The following is a 24,232-nucleotide window of genomic DNA, read 5'->3' as shown; positions in this document are numbered from 1 at the left end:
TGGCCAATAAAGCCAAGTTAAAGTCTCTGGCCATGTTGCGAAAACTCATTCCTCCACACAATTTTGAAGCGCACATCCTTATCCAACTTATCCAATGGATTTTTTGCTCTGATGCAAGTTGTCCCTACCAAAATCTCACAAACATGCTTTCTAAATCTTTACAGAACAACTTTGGCAATAGGAAACAACTCATTGTATAACCTGGGAGTACTTGAGCCACAACCTTGATTAGTATCCCTCAACCGGTCTGTGATAATTGATAAAAACTTCTCTTTCCAACCTTGCAATTTATTCTAGACTTAACTTCAATTCTTGAAACGTTGAAGATCGAGCCCGTCCCACAAAAGATGGTAGTCCCAAATATCTCTCATGTTGGTGTACTAATTGCACATTCCAAACAGCCTTGACATTAAGTACCTCATCCTCCATAGGATTTTTGCTAATGAATAACTCAGTCTTTTCTATAATTAAGTGTTGCCCTAATGCTACTTCATATACTTGTAATAATTGCCTTAAAAGAGTATTATCAGCTGTAGCAGCTCGATAAAGCAGCAAACAATCGTCATCAAAAAATAGGTGACTCAGTGTTGAAGCTCCATTACACAACTTCAAACCCTTTAGCAATCTCCTATTTTCTGCATCTTGGATCATAGAGGATAAACCTTCGGCACACAAGACAAATAAATAGGGGGATAATGGGGGTAAGAACGTGGAGTTATTGACAATTAATTCGTACTACATAAGCTAGAAACGTCGGTGGGAGTGGCGCGGGCAGCATTACTGACGATCAATACTGGCACCCCAAGGACAAGGAGGAGGATCCATGCAAATACAAAAAGAAATTAGGTTATATTAGAAGAGAATTCTACATTTTAGTGCTGTTTGTGAGTAAGGCGATGAATGCATGTAGCAGACACGGCATTGAGCTTCCGGGTAACACATGAGTGAGTAGGTCTCTGTCAGGCAATGAGCTTGTTGATGGAGCGTCCAAACCAAATGGATAGTGAGTTGAGATGAGATCAAAATTAAAAGTTGAATAAAATACTATCAAAAAAATTATTTTTTAATATTATTTTTATTTTAAGATTTGAAAAGTTGAATTGTTTATTATATTTTGAGTGAGAGTTTGGAAAAATTATAACAATTAGATGAAATGAGATGAATTGAGAGACTCTCTCAATCCAAACAACCTTATTAGGTTTTGTTTGTTTATTGAACCAAACTCAACTCATTTTATCTCAAATTAATTATTGATGAGACCTACAACTTTTTTAACTTCTCATAAAAAAATTAAACTCATCTCAACTTACTTCATATATTTCAACTTAAAAAATTAAATTCATCTCGATCTAAAAAAGTTAAATCCATCTCAATAAGATTTATAAAATACTACTAATATTATGATCTTTAGACTAATAACCAAGACATAACCCTTTTTTATAATTTTTTTATAATTATATTTACAATGTGGGATATATTTGTAAAATAATGATTCTCTAACGATTATATTTTATAAAGCAAAGCTATAAAAATGTTGTAAAAAAAATTGTCTCTCTCTTTTTCGTTGATCTTGGTTCCGGTTGTCTTTAATTGGGATTGGATCGTGGTGATGTTAATACTTACCTTTTCAGAATGTTATCTTTCGGCCACGTTTTTGGTTTCCTGTAACCCCATTGGTCGATAATCTAATTTGGTCGAGAATCTATTTCAGAATGTTATCTACGCAACTTTTTATTATTTATATAACTTTTACACATCACATATTTTTTAATTTTTATTATTTTTTTATCAAATATTTAATATATAAATAAAAAATAAAAAAATTAAATTAGTATAAAAAAATAAATTCAAACAAATTTTTAAAAATATAATATATAAAAATGGAGAGATTGTGCAGCATTACTTTACAAAATTTATGAATATGAATCATTTTCCATAATATGGCAGTTTACAAAATTTAGATATTGTCTCCTCAGGCAACTGTAAACATATCAGGTGGCTTGGTTGCTTGATTCTTCTTCTCCTTCTTCTCTGTATGATCTCTCTTACGGTTGCTCACCTCTGATCAAGAACAGGTATGTGCATAGAATCAAACCCAACTGTTATATTATTGGGTTTCCGATCTCTCTTGTAAATTCGATTACCCAACTCAATTAGATCGTGCTATTCCTAGTTCATGAAACCCTTGAGGAAGTTCTGAATACGCACGACTCTTTATTTTGCAGTTTCTGTATCCAGCATCACAAACTGTTTGTTTTCTTTTTCTTTTTCTTTCTTTTCATATTTTCTGTTCTCCTTTGGGGTTCTGCCCTGACGTTAATTCTTGGGAGACTTATACACGCACTGTTCTTACAATTTAGTGGGTGTTTTGCCATCTATGATGGTATTAAGTTTGTAGTAGAACTGAGTTTTTTTTTTTCCCTGACCAATTTGAGTCACGTGTGATAATTTTGTTGTGAAAAGTGAGATTTCTGAATTTTTTTTAATTTGTCATTTGTTTATTATCCTCTGGGCTTTTGGGGACCTCTTTGCTTTCAAATCATTAAGCAAATAATCAGGTTGTTCCTAATTTCTATAGCGGAAAGATTACTTGGATAAATGTCCCCCCCTTTTGTCTCTGTTTAATAGGCACCATGGGTATTTTAGAGAAGTTGAATTCTCTATGTTTAGCCACGCCTGCAGTTCCACTTTAGCCAAAGTTTCAGTCTTTCTCCCGCTTGCATTGCTTGATTTGCTTCGATGCTTGCAATACCGGCCAAACTTTTGCTTTCAGAATTTGCATGCTACCGCATTTTTTATGATTGCCCCAACGCTTTCTTTTCTTTATTTTGGATCATGTTGATTGAAAATGCACTATCACGCACATAAGTACATTATCAGTACAATTATCACCAATTGCTGTGCTACATAGAGTCTTCTAATAAACTGGACCGCGTAGGAGTTGCTTACTTTTCAGTGGAAGCCACATATTATACACACTAGATGTTGGAAGCATCCGGTTAAATTGGTCATCCTAGATTGCACTTATGCAAGGGATTGATGAGAGTTGGGGACCACTAACTTATGGACCTTAGGATCACCACATAAAGGAAGCCTGCCCAAGATGATAATGCCTTCTATCTCTTTCTGACAATTTTCTTATCCTTAATGTTTGTTTGTCTAAAATACAGACCTTATAATGCAAAATGAAAAAAGTACTGGTATGCAGTGCCTTCATCATTGTTAAGTGTTGAAGTAACCAAAATGATTCTTCTGTGCTCATTTACCTTTTCTTGAACTGAGGTGCAGACATTTTATTTTACATTTTTTTCCGGGTTCATTCTGATCCAACTTTTTCCTTTTGAAATTTTTAGAGAATGTACCCTGGGGGCTATACTGCTGAGGTTACAAGCTTATCTCCTAAAGCTACAGAGGAGGACGTATACGATTTTTTTGCTAACTTTGGTGCAATTGAGCATGTTGAAATTGTCAGGTACAACTCATCTCCTCTGCTTCTAGCAGCTGAAAATAAACCCATTTATTGATTCAATCTTTATCTCCCTTATGGTAGTTTGGTCATGAGTATACCTTGGACTTTTGTCCAAGCTGTGTGGAAACAGTCAAAAGCAGCAATGCTATTATGTGACTTTAGATTAATTCAAAATTATGATTTGACGTCTATATATGATAATGAACTTCACTTAGCCTCTACATCTTCATAATCTAGAAGGGAATCATTAAAGACATCAAAGTTGTCACCTTAGTTTATAGACTACTATGAATTTTAAGACTTTGGGGATTAAATCGATTCTATCTATGGCTTCCGGTTCTCTTTTTCTATACCATTTTTCTTGATTACCCCATCATTCACATTGATAGACTTGTAACCATGATGATGATAAGTCCTCTGGTTGATGACAAAATATGCCCTAAATATATAATATCTTCCTTGAAAGGCCCATTTCAACAAGAAAAGTGGTTATGCTCAACATACCCAGTTTCTTGCAACTCTTAGAAAAATTTGCTAGAGATCTATATGGCAACCATAATTACTAGTTCCCTCAATTCCTAGCAACTACTTCCCCACGTGAATGTGGCAGTTAAATAGTTATTTATACTTCTTAATTTGCTTATTAAGTTTTTCATATTTCTTCTTTTTCTACGTTCTCCTCCTATGTGCTTTTGTGCAAGCTTTGGTCTGTGTCTTTACAGTAATGCAAGCTTAGACTATTTTTCTGCACATAAGTGAAGACATGAACTTATTTACTGTTTGTTTTTTTTTGGGAGAATGTCTATACTTCCATTAAGCCACTCACGTTATGGTGGGAGTAATCACCACATTACAACACAACACCAAAAGCTACAAAGGAGAAACAATTTTAGAAAATCAAAACTATACAACAAAGAACCCAGCCATTTACAAGTCAAGTATGGCATGCCCGATGGATCGACCACTAGGCAGCCTCTGACCTCATTTGGGATGTCATGAAACAGCAAGAAGTTTTTGGAGGTACCCTAGCACCCAGTTTAGCTAAGATATCAGCAATTTGGTTAGTTTCTCTATAGATGTTTTTTATCTCAACATGTAATGCTTGAGAACAAGAGAAATTCTGCTCCACCAGATCAATCAAGGGCAATGTATGCATCCTTTCCTCGACAACCCGTTAACCACCCCTAAGGAGTCAGACTTGAGTTCTACCTCCTGGAAATGAAGCTTGATGTATAACCTTAACCCATCTAGAATAGCTTTTAGCTGTATTATTAGTGCCACGTGGAAAGTGAAATGAAAAAGCCGCCAAGATCCTCCTATCAGAATTAACAAAAAACCTCCAAATAGAATCAGTAATTGGCATCCTAATAAGCGATTATTCTAGTGCTCCAAACAGGATTGATTATGAAGGCTCCATCATATCTACAAGTCATAAGTTCTGTAGTGCTTATCGGATGGATATTTGTAACCTAAATAGTTATCATTATTTGTGTCTGACTTGGAGAGTTGCTTTTTTTTTTTGTTGAAAAACAGATATGGTGAATTTGCTTGTACTGCATATGTGACATTTAAAGATGCTTATGCCCTGGGAACTGCTGTGTTGCTCAGTGTAAGAAAGTTTCTTTGCAGACTAGACTAGATGAGCACATAATACTGTTATAGGAAAGAAACTAAAGGTCCATCAGTCCAAGTTTCCCTTAATAATAAGTTGTATGCCGCCTTTATCTTTACATAAAAATTGATTTTTCATGGGGTGTTGCATGTCGCTGAAACGAAAGTCCCACTTGCAATGCATGAACATTAGTTACGGTGTATTCGCATTTCATTAACTGTCTGATCTTTTGAACCACAGTTTATCTGCTCATTGTGGGTTTTTTTTTGTGTGTGTTTCAGGGAGCTACCATTTTAGATCAATGTGTATACATACAACCTTGGGGATCATATATTGAGGAATCTGATCCTTGGAGCAGTCCCTCGTGGAAGCCAGAAGATGATTCTAGCTCAAGAGTATGCAATATGCAATTTATAAGTTTACATGATAAGCTTTATGCTATAGGACATGACAACTTGGAAAAACTCATCACGGAAATTATAAGATGGCAATTTCAATTCTGGCATTAAGGAATCAATAAGAGATCCAGGAATTCTTATCCAGTCTCTCATAACATATAGGATAGAAATTTCATATTTTGGGCAGTCTGACACAATTTTTTTAGCGTGCTTCATTTGGAACATAAACTCATCTCAACTCATCATTACAACTTTTTCAAATCTCAACATAAAATATAATAAACAATTTAATTTTTTCAAATTCTAAAATAATAATAATAATAAACAATAATATTCTAACAATATTTTATCATCTTAACTCAACTCAATTCAACTCAGTTCAACATCCAAACGCATGAGAATTTCCAACTGTTGAATACTCAGAAAGGCAATGTATATATAGTCCATAAAGATTCTAAAGAAGCTTAGGTTTGGTTGAAAACTTGAAGGACTATTCTGAAAGTATGCTATTGAGTATATAGACGTTGTCGAGTAACAACTATATTTGCTTGACGTGCGTTCCTGGTTCTAAAAAATGAGTCAAAATAATTTTGGATGGTTTATAATTTTCCAAGATGAGCAAAACTGGACAATTCGTCTCTGATCATGGTTTATGCTGAACATGTATGTTTTAGCAGGCTACTCATATGGGACAATTCGTCTCTACCCCAGGAGAAGCTGTAACAGTGGCGCAGGATGTCGTCAAGACAATGCTAGCGAAGGGATATGTTCTGGGGAAAGACGCATTTATCAAGGCCAAAACTTTTGACGAATCCCATAATGTCTCCACTAGCGCAGCGGCCAAGGTTGCGGAGCTTAGCAATAGAATTGGTCTCACTGATCAGATCTATGCCGGCATGGAAACCTTCAAATCTGTGGATGATAAATACCATGTTTCAGAAATCTCAAAGTCAGCTGCAATAGCCACAGGGACAGCAGCTGTAGTCGCAGCTACAGTTACGGGGAGAGCAGCCGTTGCAGCTGGTAATGCCGTAGTCAACAGCAGTTACTTTGCCAAAGGAGCGCTTTGGGTTTCAGACGTTTTGACTCGTGCAGCCAAAATCGCTGGTGATTTTGGTAGCCATGATAGTAAAACAATGGAGTGACTCGAGGCTCCTTTCTTTGGAAGACTTCCAGTTCCAGACCACCATTCCTACGAATCCTACTACGAAGAGTTCGTATGGGCCTGGGCTGGGCTTATATAGATTTGGGTCAAAACTAGTAGCCCAAGTCTAAATTGTGGTGTAAGCTCGGAAAGAGACTAGATCACTGGAGGCCTGAACTGTCACCTTAACGTTGGACTAGTCCCCTCTTTTCCCGGCCCTATGATTTTATGTTGGACTGCTCAGGTTTTTGGGTTGTTTGTAAAGAGGTTAGTCCTAAATTCCTAACCTGAATGAATTCCAAACATTCCTCAACACAACTAACCTCAACATAAAAGGATGAACCTGGTTTGTCTATCTGTACGCATTGACTTAACTCATTCATTTAGACATTGCAAAGAACACCAATGAAAACTGCTAGGTAGGGAATGAGAAAGTAGTTTGATAAAAAAGAGTTTGGGAATGTCCTGTTTAGTTAACAAACATCGAGTTCGGAGTTGGGGCAGCATGGATATAAGACTATTGAAGTGAAGTTTGAAATCATTTTGGTTTTCTATCTTCAGATTACCAAATTGGAGAATCACCAAGGCCTTTCAACGATTCGACTCTCCCCCCAAAGCTAGTTGATACGATTAGCAAAGAAAATAGACAGTGATATATTCTTACTACTATGATACTATCAGCCAATCACTTTGTTTTTAGATTTAATGGCAGTTACACAAATGTATTATGTTACAGCTACAATAAGGGAAAGGTTAGGAGATTTAGGTACAATACTAGATATTTGGTGTCCCACTTGCATATGCTTTGCCACTGATGTCCCTAATTGTAATCTCCCCTATGACATTTTTGTGTGATAGTTTAAAACTTTTAAAGGGAAAAATACATTTACTTTTCTAATTAGCATTAATTTATTTCAAAGCCAAAGTTTGAGGACATTGGACATATGTGCTTTGCTCTCTAACTTTGTTGTTAACACACATCATTAACGACTTTAAACGTCATGGCTGATCTGAACTTTATTCAATTCATGTTATCTTAAGGTGAATTAACCACGAAAACCTTTTTCAGTTGTGATTAGAAGAAGCTGAATAATTTAAGCCCTATAGCTTTTTTTTTTAAAAAAAAAGGGAAAAAAGAAAACAGAGGAACAGAAGAACCACTTGACATCAAAGAACCCTACGAAAAACATAAGAACAAAGAAGTCTAGCTGTGTATGTGGTTGGAGAATCCCCAAGAGAGAGATAGAGCAGAGGCACATGGGAACAGGAGGGCATGTGGAGAGAAGATTCAGAGCACTTTCTTTAATTAATTGTTTTTTGAGGTGATCATCGGCAACAAGGAATAACATGGATCCACTCCTATTCCGAAGGGGTACCCCTCCCCCCTAAACTTCCAATAAAGGCATGTGGGAAAGCTTTGTCGCAGGCCAGGCTAAGGCTGCTGTGCATTGTAGGACCCCACACCTTCAAAACATCCCATCCTCCACTTCCTCCTCACCACAAATTTGTGAATTAATGGCTGGGGATGGTGGGTCTCTTGCTTCCCTGATCTCTTGACACATTCGAGATCGATGTGAAAAAGCAACAAATAAATTATTTCTCCTTCGATGGATATATAAATGACACATACCATCTCATCAAGCTGGTCATTCCACAGAAAGACCAATCTATCAGTCTAGCTACTCTTTCTTTATTATTAAGAGGGAGGAGATTTTTAAGGAATATGAAATATGTCCCTAGCTATTTTGATTGAATAGTTTTTTTTTTTTTTTCTAAAAAGAAGACGATACCTCAATTTTATTAATAACCTTTTGATTAAATAGTCTAATTTTCCAATTCACCACCACTCGTTTATTATTGCACATTTTTTCTAATTTGCTATTAACATGGAGCTAGGGAATTTACCATAGCAATGATGACATGTTGTGTAAAAACATTCAAGAAAATGAGGGTGATCAGTACACGTGAGGGACAGACAATTATTCACAATTATTCCCAAGTTTAAATTAATATGATGTCGTACTCTCACCCTATCATAATATGTCATCCATTAAAATTACTTACTTAAGTACCAACTTATAATGACATGCTATGATGTAATTAATAGGATGAGAATAGTACCACAAGTCGTGTTGTATAATTACTTAATAATTACTCATTTTTCAGAAGTTAAGAGGAAGCACAGAATATAGATATTTTTAATAGAAAATACCCAAAATTCTCGAGCCAGTGACAGACTAGCATATCTAATAATTGATAATGGAAGGTCTACTACGGATATATTTTTCTAGTATGGGTATGAGAAATCTACAGAGTTTAATATCAATTTCTTTCCTTGGATTCTGGATTTCCATGTTCCCAAGTTTCCTCGTCACACATGCATGGCCTGTGGAAACATTTGATGCCAATTTACCTTCGTTGGAACTATATATATATATATATATATATATTATTGTCTTTTTTTTTTTTTAAGAAGATAACGGTACTTCAATTTTATTGATAACCATCACTTTTAGCAGAGAAAAACTATGGTTACATGGTTACAATCAGATACTTGAGAGTTACAAATAAGTATAAAAACCAAAATCTAAGTATAAAAAATCAAAAGACTCAATCACAAACTAAGAAAGTCAAAAAATTACCAACCAAATAGATGTTATTATTGTCCTTATTCTCGTGTTTTTCAGTTTTGTTTTTCTTTACAGATTTACCAGAGATGGTTTTAAACTGGAACATGGAACATTTTTCTCTATTTTTTTATGGCACGGTTGATATATATATATATATATATATATATATGAAAATAACCAGCTAGTGGCATTCATTTATGCTGGTGGTGGTCAGCAAACACTTAAGTTTCGGCAGCAGGCTCATTGATGATGTGAATGTCTTATATGGAAGCATACTTGCAAGACAACCAAGTTGAGCAGGATATTTCCGTACTAGATTTCACAGTTTTTGGGATGCTTAATGATTTATCATGCAAGTTCATCAATCCTTATTAATTGAGAAATTATGAGGCAATTAATGTTATTTTTTACTTGCATTTAAAAGTGGGAAACTCTAAGCGGAGTATAAAGCTAATATAAAACAAGTATTGCTTTATTCCCATAACCAGCATGAAAGCCACCGTATCAGCATTAATACTGTTATCACCTTCTTTCGTTTGGCCAAGTCGAAATGGAGGTATTTTTTTGAGCAACAGCTAGATTCAACCTCCACTCATTTCACCTCTTACAGCTCGAGTTCCAAACTTCTAGCAGGTTAGTAAACGAATAACGATGATTTTCTCGCTGTTGGAAGTAAATCTGTCTTCTTTTTCTTGAACTCGTTGTCTTGAGTTGAGCTTATCCTTCCTCCACGCATTAATTAATTTATATGCTTTTCATATGAGTGAGAGAGAGAGAGAGAGGGGGGGAGGGAGGGAGGGAACAGAGGGTGGGCCCACGAAAGCTCACTTCTGCGATATATTACACAATTTGCACCTCTCGTTGCCCTCTCTCTCTCAACCTAAAAATCGCTGTCTTTGATCAGTCTCTGCAGCCCTCACCTCCTCTTTCAGAAAGACCTGTCATCACCATGAGAGTGAGAGCCGGACCATAACCCACAGCAGCATAAATTGGTGCGGAAAGATCCATAAAGCAAGGAGCATGCATGATATTTTCTAATGACATGGCTTTCCCATCGTCTCATAGTTTCATGTTCCAAACTCACGAAGATCAAGACCACCTCCCTTCCTCCAACACCCTCCCCTCATGCCCTCCTCAACAGTACTATCATGGTCTCTTCCTCTCTCTCTCTCTCATGCTAAATAGGTTGATGGGTTTCATTTATGTGGTCTGGTACTGTTGCAGGTGGTGTGCCTTTCTTGATGAACAGATCGATGTCGTTTTCGGGTATTGACAACAAGTGCGGAGAAGTGCATGGAGATGATGAGTTGTCTGATGATGGAACGCAGATTGGGGAAAAGAAGAAAAGGCTGAATTTAGAACAGGTAAAGGCACTTGAAAAGAGCTTCGAGTTGGGAAACAAGCTGGAGCCAGAGAGAAAAACGCAGCTGGCTAAGGCTTTGGGCCTGCAACCAAGACAGATAGCGATATGGTTCCAAAACAGGAGGGCTAGGTGGAAGACCAAGCAATTGGAGAAAGACTATGAGGTCCTGAAGAAACAGTTCGAAGCACTCAAGGCTGATAATGATGCTCTTCATGCCCAGAACAAGAAACTTAATGCAGAGGTATACATACTCTCATCAATTATATCTGCTGCATCAATGGATGTGGGTTTAGATTGAAATATAGCTAATTTGGATAGGAAAGAGAAACTTGAAGTTTCATGATCTGGGAATGTTTTGTTCTTGCTTATATATAGTTTCTTGGGTTTTATTCCTTTCGATCTTCACTAGCTAATTAAGCATTCTAGATCAGCTTGAGAGTGTAGTAAAAGAAGATGAAACTTTTTCTCCCTTCAAGTATACTTCTTAAACATCAGTAAAAAAATTTCTTTCACAAATGAGGCTATAATATTTCTAGATCGAAACTTGTGTACGTAGATAGTTTCTGTTACAGTTTGCTGGCAAGAATTTTGGTGAATCACGTGTCTACAAGAGCGCCTGCCTTAATTTTAGCTGGGTTCTACAAATCATGATGGAGTCCCTCGTTAACTTTTCGCTTAATTAGTTAATCGCTGATCTGAAGTGTCAGTGTCAGAAGTGCAACACAGGAATATATATTATTCTAAGCAACTATAGTATCTTATAAATTTGATGTAGATACTATATATCTTCTGCAATAAATTGGAAGAACTAGAAGTTTAGTATCCTCATTCTCAATTTCTCCATTAATTCATCTTGATTGCTCGTAATTGTAACGATGCAGTTATCGGCTCTCAAAAGTAGTGACACAAATGAAGTCGGGCTTAAAAACATGAAGAAAGAAACTGAATGTTCTTGGAGCAATGGAAGTGAGAACAGTTGTGACATTAACTTGGATATTTCAAGAACACCCGCCGTAATGAACGGCCCAGTATCTTCGAGATTAAGCAGTAAGCACATCTTCCCCTCATGCATCAGGCCTACTGCAAGCATGTCCCAACTCCTCCAAGGCTCATCCAGATCATCGGACCTCCAATGCCTGAAAACCGATCAAATGACTCAAGATGCAGGCTTCAGCAACATGTTCAATGGCATTGAAGACCAACATAATTTTTGGCCGTGGCCCGAGCAGCATCAGCAGCACTTCCATTGAAGAAAAGCTCATGTCTCAAACAACAAACACTGTTCGTCTAAGAGTTGGGTGTTTGAATCCATGTTTTGGCAGTAGAATGATGTATAGATTCGAATATATCTAGCTGCTCCAATTTCAAGTGGCCTGGAAGTCAGTACGGGAAAGCAATTAAACTCTGAAAAACCTTTCTTTCTCTTCATTTTATGGATTGTGATATATATGCTAGGTTGACTCATACACTTTTTTGTTCTTTTTTATCTCAAAATTATTAATAACTAGTTAAGGTACATGTGCTACTGAGTGGGTTTCCAGCTCTGGCATGTAGCATGGGCCATGTAATAAAGATGGATTCTCTCCTTGCAATTTATCTAGTTTTTTAATCGTTTGGTGATTTGGAATCATGAGTTTGCAGAGTGCACGACAATAAACAATTGCATAGAACTGCTTTAGAGAAAGTTCCAAAGGTTAGGAAGATTGGGGGCTGGCTTCCTGCATCAGCGAGTTAGGATTAAAGGATGAGAGAAAAATTTAGGTGGGAGTTAATGAATGAAGTTAGGAAAAGGGAGTTAGGATTCTGAGCACTCATTCCAAGAGAAAAGAAAGAAGCCAGTGAGATTTGGAGGAGAACAATGCAGATGGAGGACTGGGAAACGGTCTCAGCTCCTTGGTTTGATTAGCTTTTGAAGGGGACGTTTGTAATTTTCATCTGACAAGTAAAAGTATCCAACTGTGTTGATCTCCTTCTGTGGAGGATCCAATGTGAGTTATTGGCACACTTCGACAAAGCAACAGACACTGAAACAGACAGTCAGACACACATTGTTATTTGTTCCATACTATAGAAAAAATGGGTTATTATTTGCAGGAACATAGTGGAGTTTCATTAACTAAACAAAGCATTGCTATTTCTTTAATCTCAAAAAAGTACAAAAATAATAGTATTTACTGCATTTCCAATTGGGATATGTAAGCTTCGCTTCATCAATTACAGTTACAAGGGTCTGATGATCTGATCCCGATGCATAGGGAGGAGGTTTAATTTAAAGACCTTGGAAATTTACGAAAGACCTTTGAATCAATCTCAATCTAATCACAAAGTATTTATACAAAATCAATCTCACAAATTGACGTGATTTAATGTGATTTATCAGATTGTAAATTTATTCTTATTATAAAATAGATCTAATAGATTAGATAAAATTACGTCAATTTGTATGACTTTTTTATATAATTCATTTATGGATGTAGCAGTTTGTAACAGACGCTGTTACAGGAGTAATTGCTCTACACACGTTTTTACACAAACGGCATTGCTATGCAGGAAATTTTGTTCTTATGTCAGAACCAGAAGAAAAAAAAGGAAGAAGAAGAAGAAAGAAAGGGAAAAAAAAAAAAGAAAAAAAAAAAGGAAATGCTTAGTTGCTTGACAAGGCATTCAGTTTGTACTTGGCGGCACATATTTCCACATGACAAGCAAGATAAAGGGTTAATCAGATTTCACACCAGAAGCTAAGCACTCTACTCCTCAACAATTGTAATGAAAAGGGCCAGGGGAAGGCATATGATATTCTTTGCTTTTCTTCTCCAAATATAATCACATTTGATGCTGCATCAACCCTGTGGATAAGATGAACATATATAGGTTAGTGTAAGGTGCTATTAAAAATTCGACTACGCAACAGGAACCTTTCTTTTTTAGTATAGTTATCTGATATCATATCAGAGGCAGATATGCTGGGGGAGGGTATCATAAATACAATGTTTGAGATTTCTCTCCCTCTTTTGTTTATTTATTTCTTTATTTTTAAATGGGTAGATTAAGGCAGAGCACATGCTTGAGAGATTGGTCAACTGCTAAAATTGTAAGAAAGAATCTTCATTAATTAATTGGCAGTTTGAATTTGTTTGGGGGGTTCTCTTGTTTCCACACTCGGAACGAAGAATATTCACAGCTCCCTAAAGCATGTTTCCATTAACAGCACACCATTAAAGAACGTGCAAATGGCAGTGCCGAAAAGAAGAAGAAAGGGACTTGGAACTACTTTTGAAATCCAACTTCAAGTAATTGAAGTTGAGATTCAACTCAAGGATGCGATAGATGTGTACAAATTTTTTTTTTTTTCTGAAAAGTAAAACGTATTCGACAAATAATAAGCTATCTCATTCTCATTCTTATGCAACGAATGACGCGGAATATCTATCTGAAGGCAGAAACCCGAGCAGTATTTGAAGCCAGAGATGATCCATACCATTGAATGATTGTTACAGATCATGAGCCCAGAAAATGAAGAAGTTCAATATATTCAGAAAAGAAGAAGAAGAAGAAGCAGTGCAATATGATGTACCCGACTTGAAACTGAGCAGTTGGGTGGTGAATTTGCCATACTTGAAGTAATTAAAGCCTTTGGGAACAGTGAGAATATAGGACAGGGAGACGAGAGGTAAGTCCAAAGCCTTTTTGTAGGAAAGCTCGCGTCTTTTTCTTCGGCTATTACTGCCTACCCACCATGCGTAGAGAATAGAGACCGTGGGTCAAATTCATACCCCATGGGTACCTTTTTGCTAAAATTGAGAAGAGTTCTCTAAAAACTCCATCTTAAATTCTTAATTATAATTTTTTTTTAAAAAAAAAATTTAATTATAAACAATTCTGCGTATTAATACACGCACAGACGCACTTATTAAATATGATTGATCAGAAAGTAAATTTTATTAAAAATAATACTAATTTAAATTTAGAATATGAATACAACAACATTAGTACGCATATTAATACGCAAACTTACTTGTACGTAATAAAACTCTTTTTTTTTTAAAAAATCTTCCATCTAAATAATTATATTCTTAATTGAAAAATGATTTGTATAAGTTTCAAATAGATAAGTTTCATGTAAGTCTTTGTAAAAAAATGAATCCTATCTTAAAAAAGTGTAAAAAAAATTATTTTTTTATTAATGAGATCCATTGTTTTATAAAAAATTTATAGGATGCTTATCTATTTAAAGTTTGTATTTAGCGGTACTCATAGAATAATTTTTTTAATGTAATTTTATAAAGGTGACGGAATCTGAAAAAAAAAAAAAATTTTCTTTGATCAAGTTTTTTATTGAGGTTCAAAGAGTAGCAGGAGTTTATTAGTTTTAATGAAATGAAAAATCTAATTATATGCGATTTTACGTACTAATAAAATAAGGGAAAAGATATGTAAAACTTTCTTTCAGACGATTTTGCGCACCGAAGTTGACATGGAATGTGATTTAATGAAACGGTGCGCATGGTGAGACGGGGGAGACGAAATTTGAAGTGCTTTGCTGAAAGAGACCGAAACGACAGAGTTTTTTTTTTTTTAACCCAGGGCTCTTCGCCATGCTTCATCCAGCTTCTTCAACAAACTCAACCTCCATCTCAATCTTGTCCATCCTACAATCAACCACTCTCTCTACAACAACGTTGCTCGTTGCAGTCTCTCCTCTGGTATTTTTCTTTTTCACAGATTTCTCATTTTTCTTTCTTTGACCACCCACTAATTGGTTCCGAGGATACCATTGATATTGACAGATTTTTTAAAAAAAGGTGTTTGGTTGCTGAGAAAACACTGTGGAAGTATAGAAACCGAAAGCTTTGGTCTTTCTCACAAAAATGATTCAAGTTTTGATTAGGCAGCTTCTTCTAAAAAGATCGAAGTTTGATTTTGTTATTTTTTGGGAATATGAGAGAAACTACTTTACGGGGCCAAATTGTTGTATTAATCTCACTTTGGAGGTTGAAATCTGAATTGCTGCTGCTTTTATTTAAGAAAGCTGCTGCTGGAGCATATGCTAAAATTGCTGTTGGGATAGCAAGACTAGGAGGCTAAGCAGCTTTCATTGGCAAGGTGCTTTTCTAACTTTCCAGGGGCATCTTTCTGAACCTACCTCTGATGAGTGCATTCATGCATATACATACTCAAAGTCAACCGCTTCATTGAATCAATGCTTTTAGTTTGCTTTTCTTGTTTTGGAAGCATGGACTTTGATACCAACTATGTACCAAGACCCAAACGCTAGGGTCAGTCAATGCCCTGTCCATTTTCACGCCCATTAATTAGAAGCCCCTTTATGAATTAATCCACCAAGTTATAAAATAAAATATAAGCACTCATTTGGTTTTCTGTCATATATACCTTCAGTAAGCACTCATTTGTGAAGTGACTTGAAAATAAAATATACATGCATCTAGTTGTAAGTTGAAGTTTCAACTTGATAGTTATTTACTTGTTATCTTCACTAATAAATGCATTATTTTGATGTTGATTAGAATCGTTGAATGGTTTGTTCAGCTGAATGGTTGTTTGGGGTGCTTAAAACGATCCATACTTGTTTGGAGCTGCAAAAAGGAATCTTTTCTTTAATCTTCTATATGCTGAAGGCAGTAGCTCAATGTTGCAGTTATGATGAGGATGCGCAGCATAGATCATTGGATGCACAATAAGAAGTGATTTGATTCAAGTTTGAAGCACTATATGGACAAGGGAAGGTAAAAGAGAATTAGGATTGGGGCCACTAGAGATGACATAGTGATCTGTAATGGAGTGGCATAGGAGATGAGCAACCTTTCTACGTACTACTTATCTTTATTTCCTCTTCCCGCTAGCATTGCAACAAGAATAGAGAAGCTTTAACGTGATTTTTTATGGAGTGGCATAGGAGATGAGTTTAAGTTTCACGTAGTGGGATGGGACAAGGTTTGCTCTCCTTTGAGGGATGGTGGGCTGGGGGTTCGAAATGTGAAGGCTTTTAACAAGGCATTATTAGGTAAATGGTTGTGGCGTTATAATTATGAGGGGGAAGCTTTATGGAAAGGGTGATTGACACGAAGTATGGGAGTGAACGGGGGGGTTGGTGTTCTAAAGAGGGCCGGGGGACATATGGAGTGGGGTTATGAAAGTATATATGTAAAGTTTGGTGCTCTTTTGCTAGTAATACTCGATTGTGCTTGGGGGATGGTAGTAGGATTAGCTTTTGGAGGGATGTGTGGGTGGGTGACACGGCTTTGAAGGATGCTTATCCAACAATTTTTAGCATTGCAAGGGATAAGGAAGCCATGGTGGCCGATCTGCAGATACTTCATCAAAGTTCCCAAGAGTGGAACATTAATCTTACTCGGGAGGCTCATGATTGGGAAGTGAATATCCTGGTGGAATTTTTCAATTTGCTGTATAATACTGCTATTGCAGCCACAAATGAAGATGCCATGGTATGGAGACTTGCTCGGAGAGGAAAATTCACGGTAAGTTCTTTCTATGACTATTACCATGCAACAAAGGCATTATTTCCCTTGGAAGAACATATGGAGGAGCAAAGCATCAACCAAGGCAGCATTCTTTGTATGGACAACAGCTTTAGGGAAGATTTTGACCATTGATAACCTTAGAAGACGTGGTTTCATCATCACAGATTGGTGCTGTTTGTGTAGAATTAGTGTTGAAACGGCGGACCATCTACTTTTATATTGTGAGTTTGCTAGAGGTATTTGGAATTATTTTTTCAGCAAACTGGGAGTCGCATTGGGTAATGCCAGACAGGGTGGTTGATCTTCTAGCATGTTGGAGAGGGATCACTGGGACATCACAGATTGCAGCCGTATGGAAGATGGTCCCTGTTTGTATTTTTTGGTGTATTTGGAGTGAACGAAATGAGCGACTTTTTGAGGATCATGAACGTTCATTGGAAGAGTTTCGTAGTTTTTTTCTGGAAGACTTTGTTTCTGTGAACCATTGCTATAGATTTCAATGGTTCCAGCTTCCATGATTACCTTTTAACTGTTTCTAGTTCCTAAATAGGTGTATGTCTTTGTATACTCCTAGTGTACTTGGGCTATGCCTATCTTTCTATCAATGAATTACTTATTACCTATAAAAAAAAAAGGAAGATATGACCATTTTTTAGGAAGCTGCCAATAAGCTATTGGTTTACCAGAGTTTTGGTTAGTTTAGATTGTTAGAGGAGTTTTGGTTGTTCCTCCATTTAGGTCCTGACTTTTTGGAAGCTGTTTGATGTATCGTCATTCGAGTAGTTGTTATGCTCGGTCCACCTCAGCATTTGATCAGAGTTTGCTTAGGCTGAAAGAGCCTACTGTTTTGCTGCGTTGCCATGAAGATGATCTTCACTTGGTGCAGTCTGTGCTGGATTAAGCCACACAGGAATATTCTGGGAAAGCAAATGTTCATCCACCTCATGACGATAATGGTACTTGGTTGTTCCTCAAGTGTATGGAGTAGATCATTTTTGAATGTATCAACTATAATGTTACTTCTCAAATGTTTTGCTTATGATGTACAAAAGGGGTATCTGTAGGTTCATTAAATTAACCTTTGTAATGTGGTACTTCTCAAGTGTTTTGCTTATGACGACAAAGACTGTGGTCCCCGACAAAATCTCGAATGTGGGTCGCGCGCGGAGGAGACTGGCCAAGCTGCAGTAGAGGGAGGAACGAGAGAGCACCACCAGCGAATCTTGGGGGTGCTAATAGGGGATTTGGAGGAGGGGAGACAAATGAAGGGGAAGTCTTCTTGTTCGGAGGGGGGACGGACGAAGGGGAAGTCTTCTTCTCTTCGTTTTTTTTCTTTCTTTTTATTTTTTTTAAACAACTCTGACAACAGCAGTTCCACGTGAGCTTCGTCCGCCAATCCGTCCACCAACCCGTTTGTATCTAGAAGAATTGTTTTTCTTTTCCGTTTAGGTCGGTGGATTTCAAAGGTTTTCACGATAGAATTTGGGACTCGGGCTCGAGTAGTTGGGTTTGATAATTGGGCTTGAGAATCTGGCCTTAGTAATTAGGATTGCATTAAATTTGCTATATTATATTATATTATATAATATTTAATATAGGAATTCTTTTGACAAAATCTACGCCATATATCGCTTCTGACAAAAATTCTGAAAGCGATTAATAAATTCTTGGACAACCAAAGCATTATTTTTCCAAGCTCGCCAAAGAAAACTCAGTCAAAAATGACAAATTCTCAAAGACCAAAGCATGATTTTGCCAAGTTCTCCAAAGAAAACTGATCAGTCAAAACAATATAAAATTTGAAAGTTCATTTTAATATATGTAGCTAATATAACTTGATATAAATGCATGTATAAATGCATAAAAGACACATTTGCATGCGAGACCGATTCATCATGCATGGATTCTGAAATGTAAATGGAAATGTCCAATATTCATATACCCGAGTATTTTGGTGGAGGACATTCTCTCCAGGCTTCTGGTGAAATCTCTAAAACGATTCATGTGCGTGAGCAAATCTTGGTGCGCTCTCATCCAAAGCTCTACTTTCGTTTCTCATCACCTCCATCTTTCACATCGAACCGGTACGAATGCATGTCTCCTCGTCAAGCGCCTGCAGGACCAAATCACCAGAAAAAATGTGGTGCTTTCGTTGATCCCAGATCACAGTCATGATCATGAAGTGCTTGACTTGCCTCTCAACCTGGGTTATCTTTCGTTTTCCAAGCACGAGAACTTGAAAAATTTGTACCTTTTGGGTGCATGCATCAATGGCATAGCCTGTCTCTATGATGACCGCTTTGATGGAAACATCATTTTCTGGAACCCAGCCAAGAGAGAGTTTAAGGTCCTTCCTACACGTCCTATATCTTGTCCACCAGAGGCAGACTATACGATGTTGAGGGTCTTGGGTTTGGTTATGATCCCAAAGCTGATGACTACAAGCTGGTAAGGACCGTGTACATCTGGGAGGTTAACGGCCCACTCTACCCTCTCCTGATAGAGGTATACATCCTAAGGACAAATTCCTGAAGAAAAATTTGCCCGGTTTTGAAAGCTTCTCTGAGTCCGCGGGGCAGGCCCAACAGTCGTTGTTCCATGCTGTACCTGCAAGGAGCTTATCATTGGCGGTTAATTGTACCTGCAAGGAGCAATCGTTTTCTTGTAAAATAAAATATGCAGTGGCATCTCATATGAAGTGCTTTTAGATTTTTTTACTATTGGTATGTGGGATGTGTATTGTAGTTTTGTGATTGAGAAATGATACTTGCAGTCGCGAATGTGCAAACGCCTTGCAGTCGCTTTGAAAAAAGTAAATAAATATGGGATCCACATGAAAAAAAAATAATTTTTTATGAGTGGACCCCACTCTTTTTCAAAGCGACTGTACGACGTTTGCGCATTCCACAATTGTATGTAACATTACTCTTTGTGATTTGCATGTTGTGATTCTACCTCGCCCTTTTTTTTCTTGTTTTATATAGGTAGATTTTTCTGAGTTCTCCCGCTTCTATGATTTTGTTTTCTTCATGTGCCGTGAAAATGGTCAAAAGAACATCAGTAAGTTTTTGACACTTTTCCACAATTTCCTATAATATTCTTACTGGATATCTATTGAAATAAGTTCAATATCATACAGGAGATATGCATCGCAGATTTTTGTTATGAGGTTTCTCCTTTTTTTAACCTTTTTTTGGGGGGTGAATGGTTTACAGCTGTAAGCAAGGCAGTTACTGCATGGAGGTTAGTCTCGGCTGGGAGATTTCGACTGCTTAATCAATGGTGTGACTTTGTTGAGGTAATTAAAGTCTAATGTCGGAAGTTTGCCATGCTTTTCTATTTATACAGATTTGATGCACAAGAAATTTCAGCATTATAAAATCAGCTGTAATGCTAGCTTATGGTAATTCCTTATTACATAGCTAGATTATGGTAATTTGAAACGGTTGAGATTAATCAGGTAGTAACCTCGTCTTTTTTGCCTTGCAGGGTCTCGGGATCTAATGATAACACTAACTTCTTCTGTAACTGTGGTGATTTAGAATCCCAGTCTTCCTAACTCGATGACCCTCTTCCTGGTATGTTCAATCAATTGCAAAGTAGTAGTTGACCGCAATTGTCCTCTGAAGGAGAGTTTCAGGATTGTATGGGATAAAATATATTTGTGGTCCCATAACTCGGTGGTTTTGTCACAGGATTGAAAGATTTTCCTGGTTTGAAGAGGAAATTACCTGAGGACGTTCAACAAGATGAATTGGAGCCCTCAACTATCGGCTACCCTCATTCAACAGACCAGGATCCTGTTTTGAGTTTCAAGAGAATCAGTCCATTGTGTTCTTCCAAGTCTCCATGTGCAGTTGATTGCATGGAAATTGTTAGACATAACAGTCCATTGTGTTCTTCCAAGTCTCCATGTGCAGTTGAAGGTTGTTTGTCAAAAGGCTTTGCAGGGCTTTTCTCAACACGTGTACCATGAGCATGAGGAGTTACATGCCCTGGTTCTTCTATAAATTATAGTAGTAGAGTTTAAGCTTTGCAATATCAAGGTCAATGGCGATGCCCACTCCAAGACCGCCAAGGAACCCTCGCGCGCTTCTCAGTTACGTGCCATTTCTATTCAAACCCAATCGTGGATCCTCCTCTCCCTTTGCTGATCCTATTAAGCTCTTGAAAAAATCAGCTGAGACTAAAAACTTAAGAATAGGAAAATTAGTCCATGCCCACTTGATCACAAGCACTCAGGCCTCCAAAACCCAAGACGTATTTCACGCCAACTCACTCATTAATTTCTACGCAAAATGTGGTGATATATCTATTGCCCGACAACTGTTTGATCAAATGAGTGAACGAAACATAGTTTCATGGAGTGCACTGATGGCGGGGTACTTACACAATGGCTTGGCTTTGGAAGTTCTTGTGCTGTTTAAGCAGATGTTTTCTGTGGACAATTTGCGTCCCAATGAATACATATTTGCTATTGCTCTAGCCTCTTGTTCTGTTAGTGGGAGGATTGAAGAGGGCAAGCAATGTCATGGCTACGTGCTGAAGTCTGGATTGGAATTTCACCAATATGTGAAGAATGCACTCATTCACATGTATTCGAGGTGCTCAGATGTGGAAGGTGCAATTTGGGTTTTGAATACATTGCCTGGGTATGATGTCGTTTCTTACAATTCAGTCATTAATGGACTTGTAGAACTTGGGTATCTGAAGGAAGCTTTAGAAGCTACGGCTAGGATGGCAAGTGAATATAAGGCCTGGGACAATGTTACTTATATTTCACTTTTTGGCCTTAGTGCTCGTCTCAAAGATTTGAATTTAGGTAAGCAAGTTCATGGTCAGATGTTGAAGAGTGATCTTGATTGTGATGTCTTTGTTAGCAGCGCAATTGTTGATATGTATGGGAAGTGTGGTAACATTCTGAATGCACGGAAAGTTTTTGACTGTTTGCAAGATCGGAATGTGGTCTCGTGGACAGCACTCATGGCTGCTTATTTCCAAAATGGCTGCTTTGAGGAAGCACTCAATCTATTTTCAGTAATGGAAGTTGAAGATTTTATGCCAAATGAATATACTTTTGCTGTTTTGCTGAACTCCAGCGCTAGTTTATCTGCACTTAGACTTGGAGATCTGTTGCATGCACGTATCAAGAAATCAGGTTTCAAGGGCCATACTATTGTCGGGAATGCTTTGATTATTATGTATTCTAAGAGTGGCAACATCAAAGGAGCAAATAAAGTGTTCTCAGATTTGATTTTTCGGGACTCTGTTACCTGGAATGCAATGATATCTGGGTATTCCCACCATGGGCTTGGTAAAGAAGCTCTAGATTTGTTTCAAGACATGTTGACTTCAGTAGTGAGTCCTAACTATGTAACTTTTATTGGGGTTCTATCTGCCTGTGCTCATTTGGGTCTTGTGCAAGAAGGATTATACTATTTGAATCACCTAATGAGAAAAATGGGCATCGAACCTGGACTGGAGCACTATACCTGTATTGTTGGGCTTCTGAGCAGAGCTGGACTACTTGATGAAGCCGAGAATTTTATGAGATCCACACCAGTAAAATGGGATGTCATTGCATGGCGCACTTTAGTTAATGCTTGTCATGTCCTTAGAAATTATGGTTTAGGGAAGCGAATTGCAGAATCTGTAATGCTGATGGACCCTCATGATGTGGGAACATATATATTGCTATCAAATATGTATGCCAAGGAAAGTAGATGGGATGGGGTTGTGAAGATTTGGAAATTGATGAGAGAAAGAAACATCAAGAAAGAACCAGGGGTGAGCTGGTTAGAGATAAGGAACATTACCCATGTCTTTGTTTCAGAAGACAACAAACACCCAGAGTCTAGTCAGATATATGAAAAGGTGGGGGAGTTGCTGGCCAAGATTAAACCATTAGGGTATGTGCCAAATATTGCTGCAGTACTGCATGATGTGGAGGATGAACAGAAAGAAAATTATCTCAGTTATCACAGTGAGAAGCTGGCCATAGCATATGGCCTCATGAAAACACCTTCAGAAGCATCGATACGTGTAATTAAGAACCTTAGAATGTGTGATGATTGCCATAGTGCTGCCAAACTAATTTCAAAGGTCACAAACAGGGTGATAATAGTTAGAGATGCCAACCGCTTTCATCATTTTCAAGATGGTTGTTGTTCTTGTGCAGATTACTGGTGACATTTTTTATGATAAGCAATTACCGGGGTGACATTTTGATTACTTTTCAGTCATATGGATGACCGGGGGGAGATAATTGCATGTGATGGAGCCTATAGGTCATTCTATGTCAGCCCCCTTTTCTAAAAAATATCGAGCATGCCCTTTGGAGGCCGTTGCCATTGAGATCTCATGCAAGTCACTAATTACTACTTCTGAGTGAGAGTGTGTGGGTGTGTGTATTTTTCTCTTTTAGTTTATGCTCCTATTACCATGTTGATGTTTAGAAAGTTATTTCGAACTTGTTTCTACCTTTCAGATCGCAGAATTACAGCATTGGCCTTTGACTCACTAGGCTGCCCCAAGGCAAGTTCAAGTGGGAACATCAAGAGTGATAATAGGATACTCATCAGAAAAAAAACAAAGAAAAAAACGGAGAGGGCACTGAAGTTCTCAGCATTTTATGATGCAATGAATGAGAATCTGTGCTCGGCTACTCTGGCTTCTGCAAGTGGATGGAGGAGTTCGGCTACTGCCTGCAGCTTGGATACGTAGCATCTCTGTAGACGTTTAATCCTTGTCAAAGCACTACCAACATAGGCTACAATTATTCTTTCCATTAGTTTGCACAACTTGAATTTCCTTAATGATACCTGTGATAAAATGTCTATTGTCAAAGCGTGGGAACTGTCTATTGGCTCGATGTATCTCTACTTAGCCAAAGAGTTGATTCAATCATTATTTCCGCTTTGTAATTCTTTCCATACTCTTTTAAACTATGCCTGACTATCAAAAATTCTATTTGATTAGATGTTCATATATCCTTCATACAGTGAATGGATTGGTTGTGTTTGTGCATTAGCTATTCATCTTCCACAATCAAAGGGAATCTTTGTACTAAGCCAACACTTGTGGTCTATGGAAACCTTTTAGGGGTGCTGTGGGACT

At 37.4% G+C, this 24,232-nt stretch overlaps 3 protein-coding genes across 11 annotated transcripts; all 3 read left to right on the top strand.

The window, feature by feature from the left end:
• Positions 1-1,898: 1,898 nt before the first annotated feature.
• On the top strand, positions 1,899-7,164 carry LOC109010975 (binding partner of ACD11 1-like). Of its 8 annotated transcripts, none has more exons than XM_035695280.1 (5): positions 1,899-2,075; positions 3,354-3,472; positions 5,003-5,078; positions 5,363-5,476; positions 6,157-7,164. In XM_035695280.1, exons 2-5 carry the CDS (start codon positions 3,357-3,359, stop codon positions 6,622-6,624), a joined length of 774 nt encoding a protein of 257 aa, XP_035551173.1. In that variant the 5' UTR covers positions 1,899-2,075; positions 3,354-3,356; the 3' UTR covers positions 6,625-7,164. The 8 variants fall into 8 exon arrangements, with proteins under 8 accessions (XP_035551173.1, XP_018847504.2, XP_018847503.2 ...); XM_018991959.2 differs by having other exon boundaries at positions 1,930-2,075; positions 6,154-7,164; XM_018991958.2 differs by lacking the exon at positions 1,899-2,075 and adding an exon at positions 3,133-3,200.
• Positions 7,165-10,104: 2,940 nt separating this feature from the next.
• Positions 10,105-12,225, top strand: LOC109010974 (homeobox-leucine zipper protein HAT7-like). Its single transcript, XM_018991956.2, has 3 exons — positions 10,105-10,404; positions 10,478-10,857; positions 11,498-12,225. Exons 1-3 carry the CDS (start codon positions 10,278-10,280, stop codon positions 11,864-11,866), a joined length of 876 nt encoding a protein of 291 aa, XP_018847501.1. The 5' UTR covers positions 10,105-10,277; the 3' UTR covers positions 11,867-12,225.
• A 2,954-nt stretch (positions 12,226-15,179) lies between these two features.
• Positions 15,180-24,204, top strand: LOC109010977 (pentatricopeptide repeat-containing protein At5g39680-like). 2 transcript variants are annotated; one of them, XM_035694772.1, is made up of 7 exons: positions 15,180-15,319; positions 15,642-15,719; positions 20,101-20,176; positions 20,332-20,414; positions 20,606-20,694; positions 20,812-23,478; positions 23,604-24,204. In XM_035694772.1, exon 6 carries the CDS (start codon positions 21,167-21,169, stop codon positions 23,303-23,305), a length of 2,139 nt encoding a protein of 712 aa, XP_035550665.1. In that variant the 5' UTR covers positions 15,180-15,319; positions 15,642-15,719; positions 20,101-20,176; positions 20,332-20,414; positions 20,606-20,694; positions 20,812-21,166; the 3' UTR covers positions 23,306-23,478; positions 23,604-24,204. The 2 variants fall into 2 exon arrangements, with proteins under 2 accessions (XP_035550665.1, XP_035550666.1); XM_035694773.1 differs by lacking the exons at positions 15,180-15,319; positions 15,642-15,719; positions 20,101-20,176; positions 20,332-20,414; positions 20,606-20,694 and having other exon boundaries at positions 20,812-23,517.
• Positions 24,205-24,232: the final 28 nt, after the last annotated feature.

Source organism: Juglans regia, chromosome 10 (genome assembly GCF_001411555.2).
Source record: "Juglans regia cultivar Chandler chromosome 10, Walnut 2.0, whole genome shotgun sequence".
NCBI lineage: Eukaryota > Viridiplantae > Streptophyta > Magnoliopsida > Fagales > Juglandaceae > Juglans > Juglans regia.
The sequence above is the reverse complement of the archived record's forward strand: the minus strand, read 5'-3'. Positions and strand labels throughout refer to the sequence as shown.

Excerpts from the sequence above, each read along its gene's own strand:
- LOC109010977 (XM_035694772.1), top strand. The coding sequence starts at position 21,167 with ATGGCGATGCCCACTCCAAGACCGCCAAGGAACCCTCGCGCGCTTCTC.
- LOC109010974 (XM_018991956.2), top strand. The coding sequence starts at position 10,278 with ATGATATTTTCTAATGACATGGCTTTCCCATCGTCTCATAGTTTCATG. Across the intron at positions 10,405-10,477 it reads TCCTCAACAGTACTATCATG|GTGGTGTGCCTTTCTTGATG; the intron begins GTCTCTTCCTCT and ends GTACTGTTGCAG. Across the intron at positions 10,858-11,497 it reads ACAAGAAACTTAATGCAGAG|TTATCGGCTCTCAAAAGTAG; the intron begins GTATACATACTC and ends GTAACGATGCAG.
- LOC109010975 (XM_018991957.2), top strand. Across the intron at positions 5,079-5,362 it reads GAACTGCTGTGTTGCTCAGT|GGAGCTACCATTTTAGATCA; the intron begins GTAAGAAAGTTT and ends TGTGTGTTTCAG. Across the intron at positions 5,477-6,153 it reads AAGATGATTCTAGCTCAAGA|CAGGCTACTCATATGGGACA; the intron begins GTATGCAATATG and ends TGTATGTTTTAG.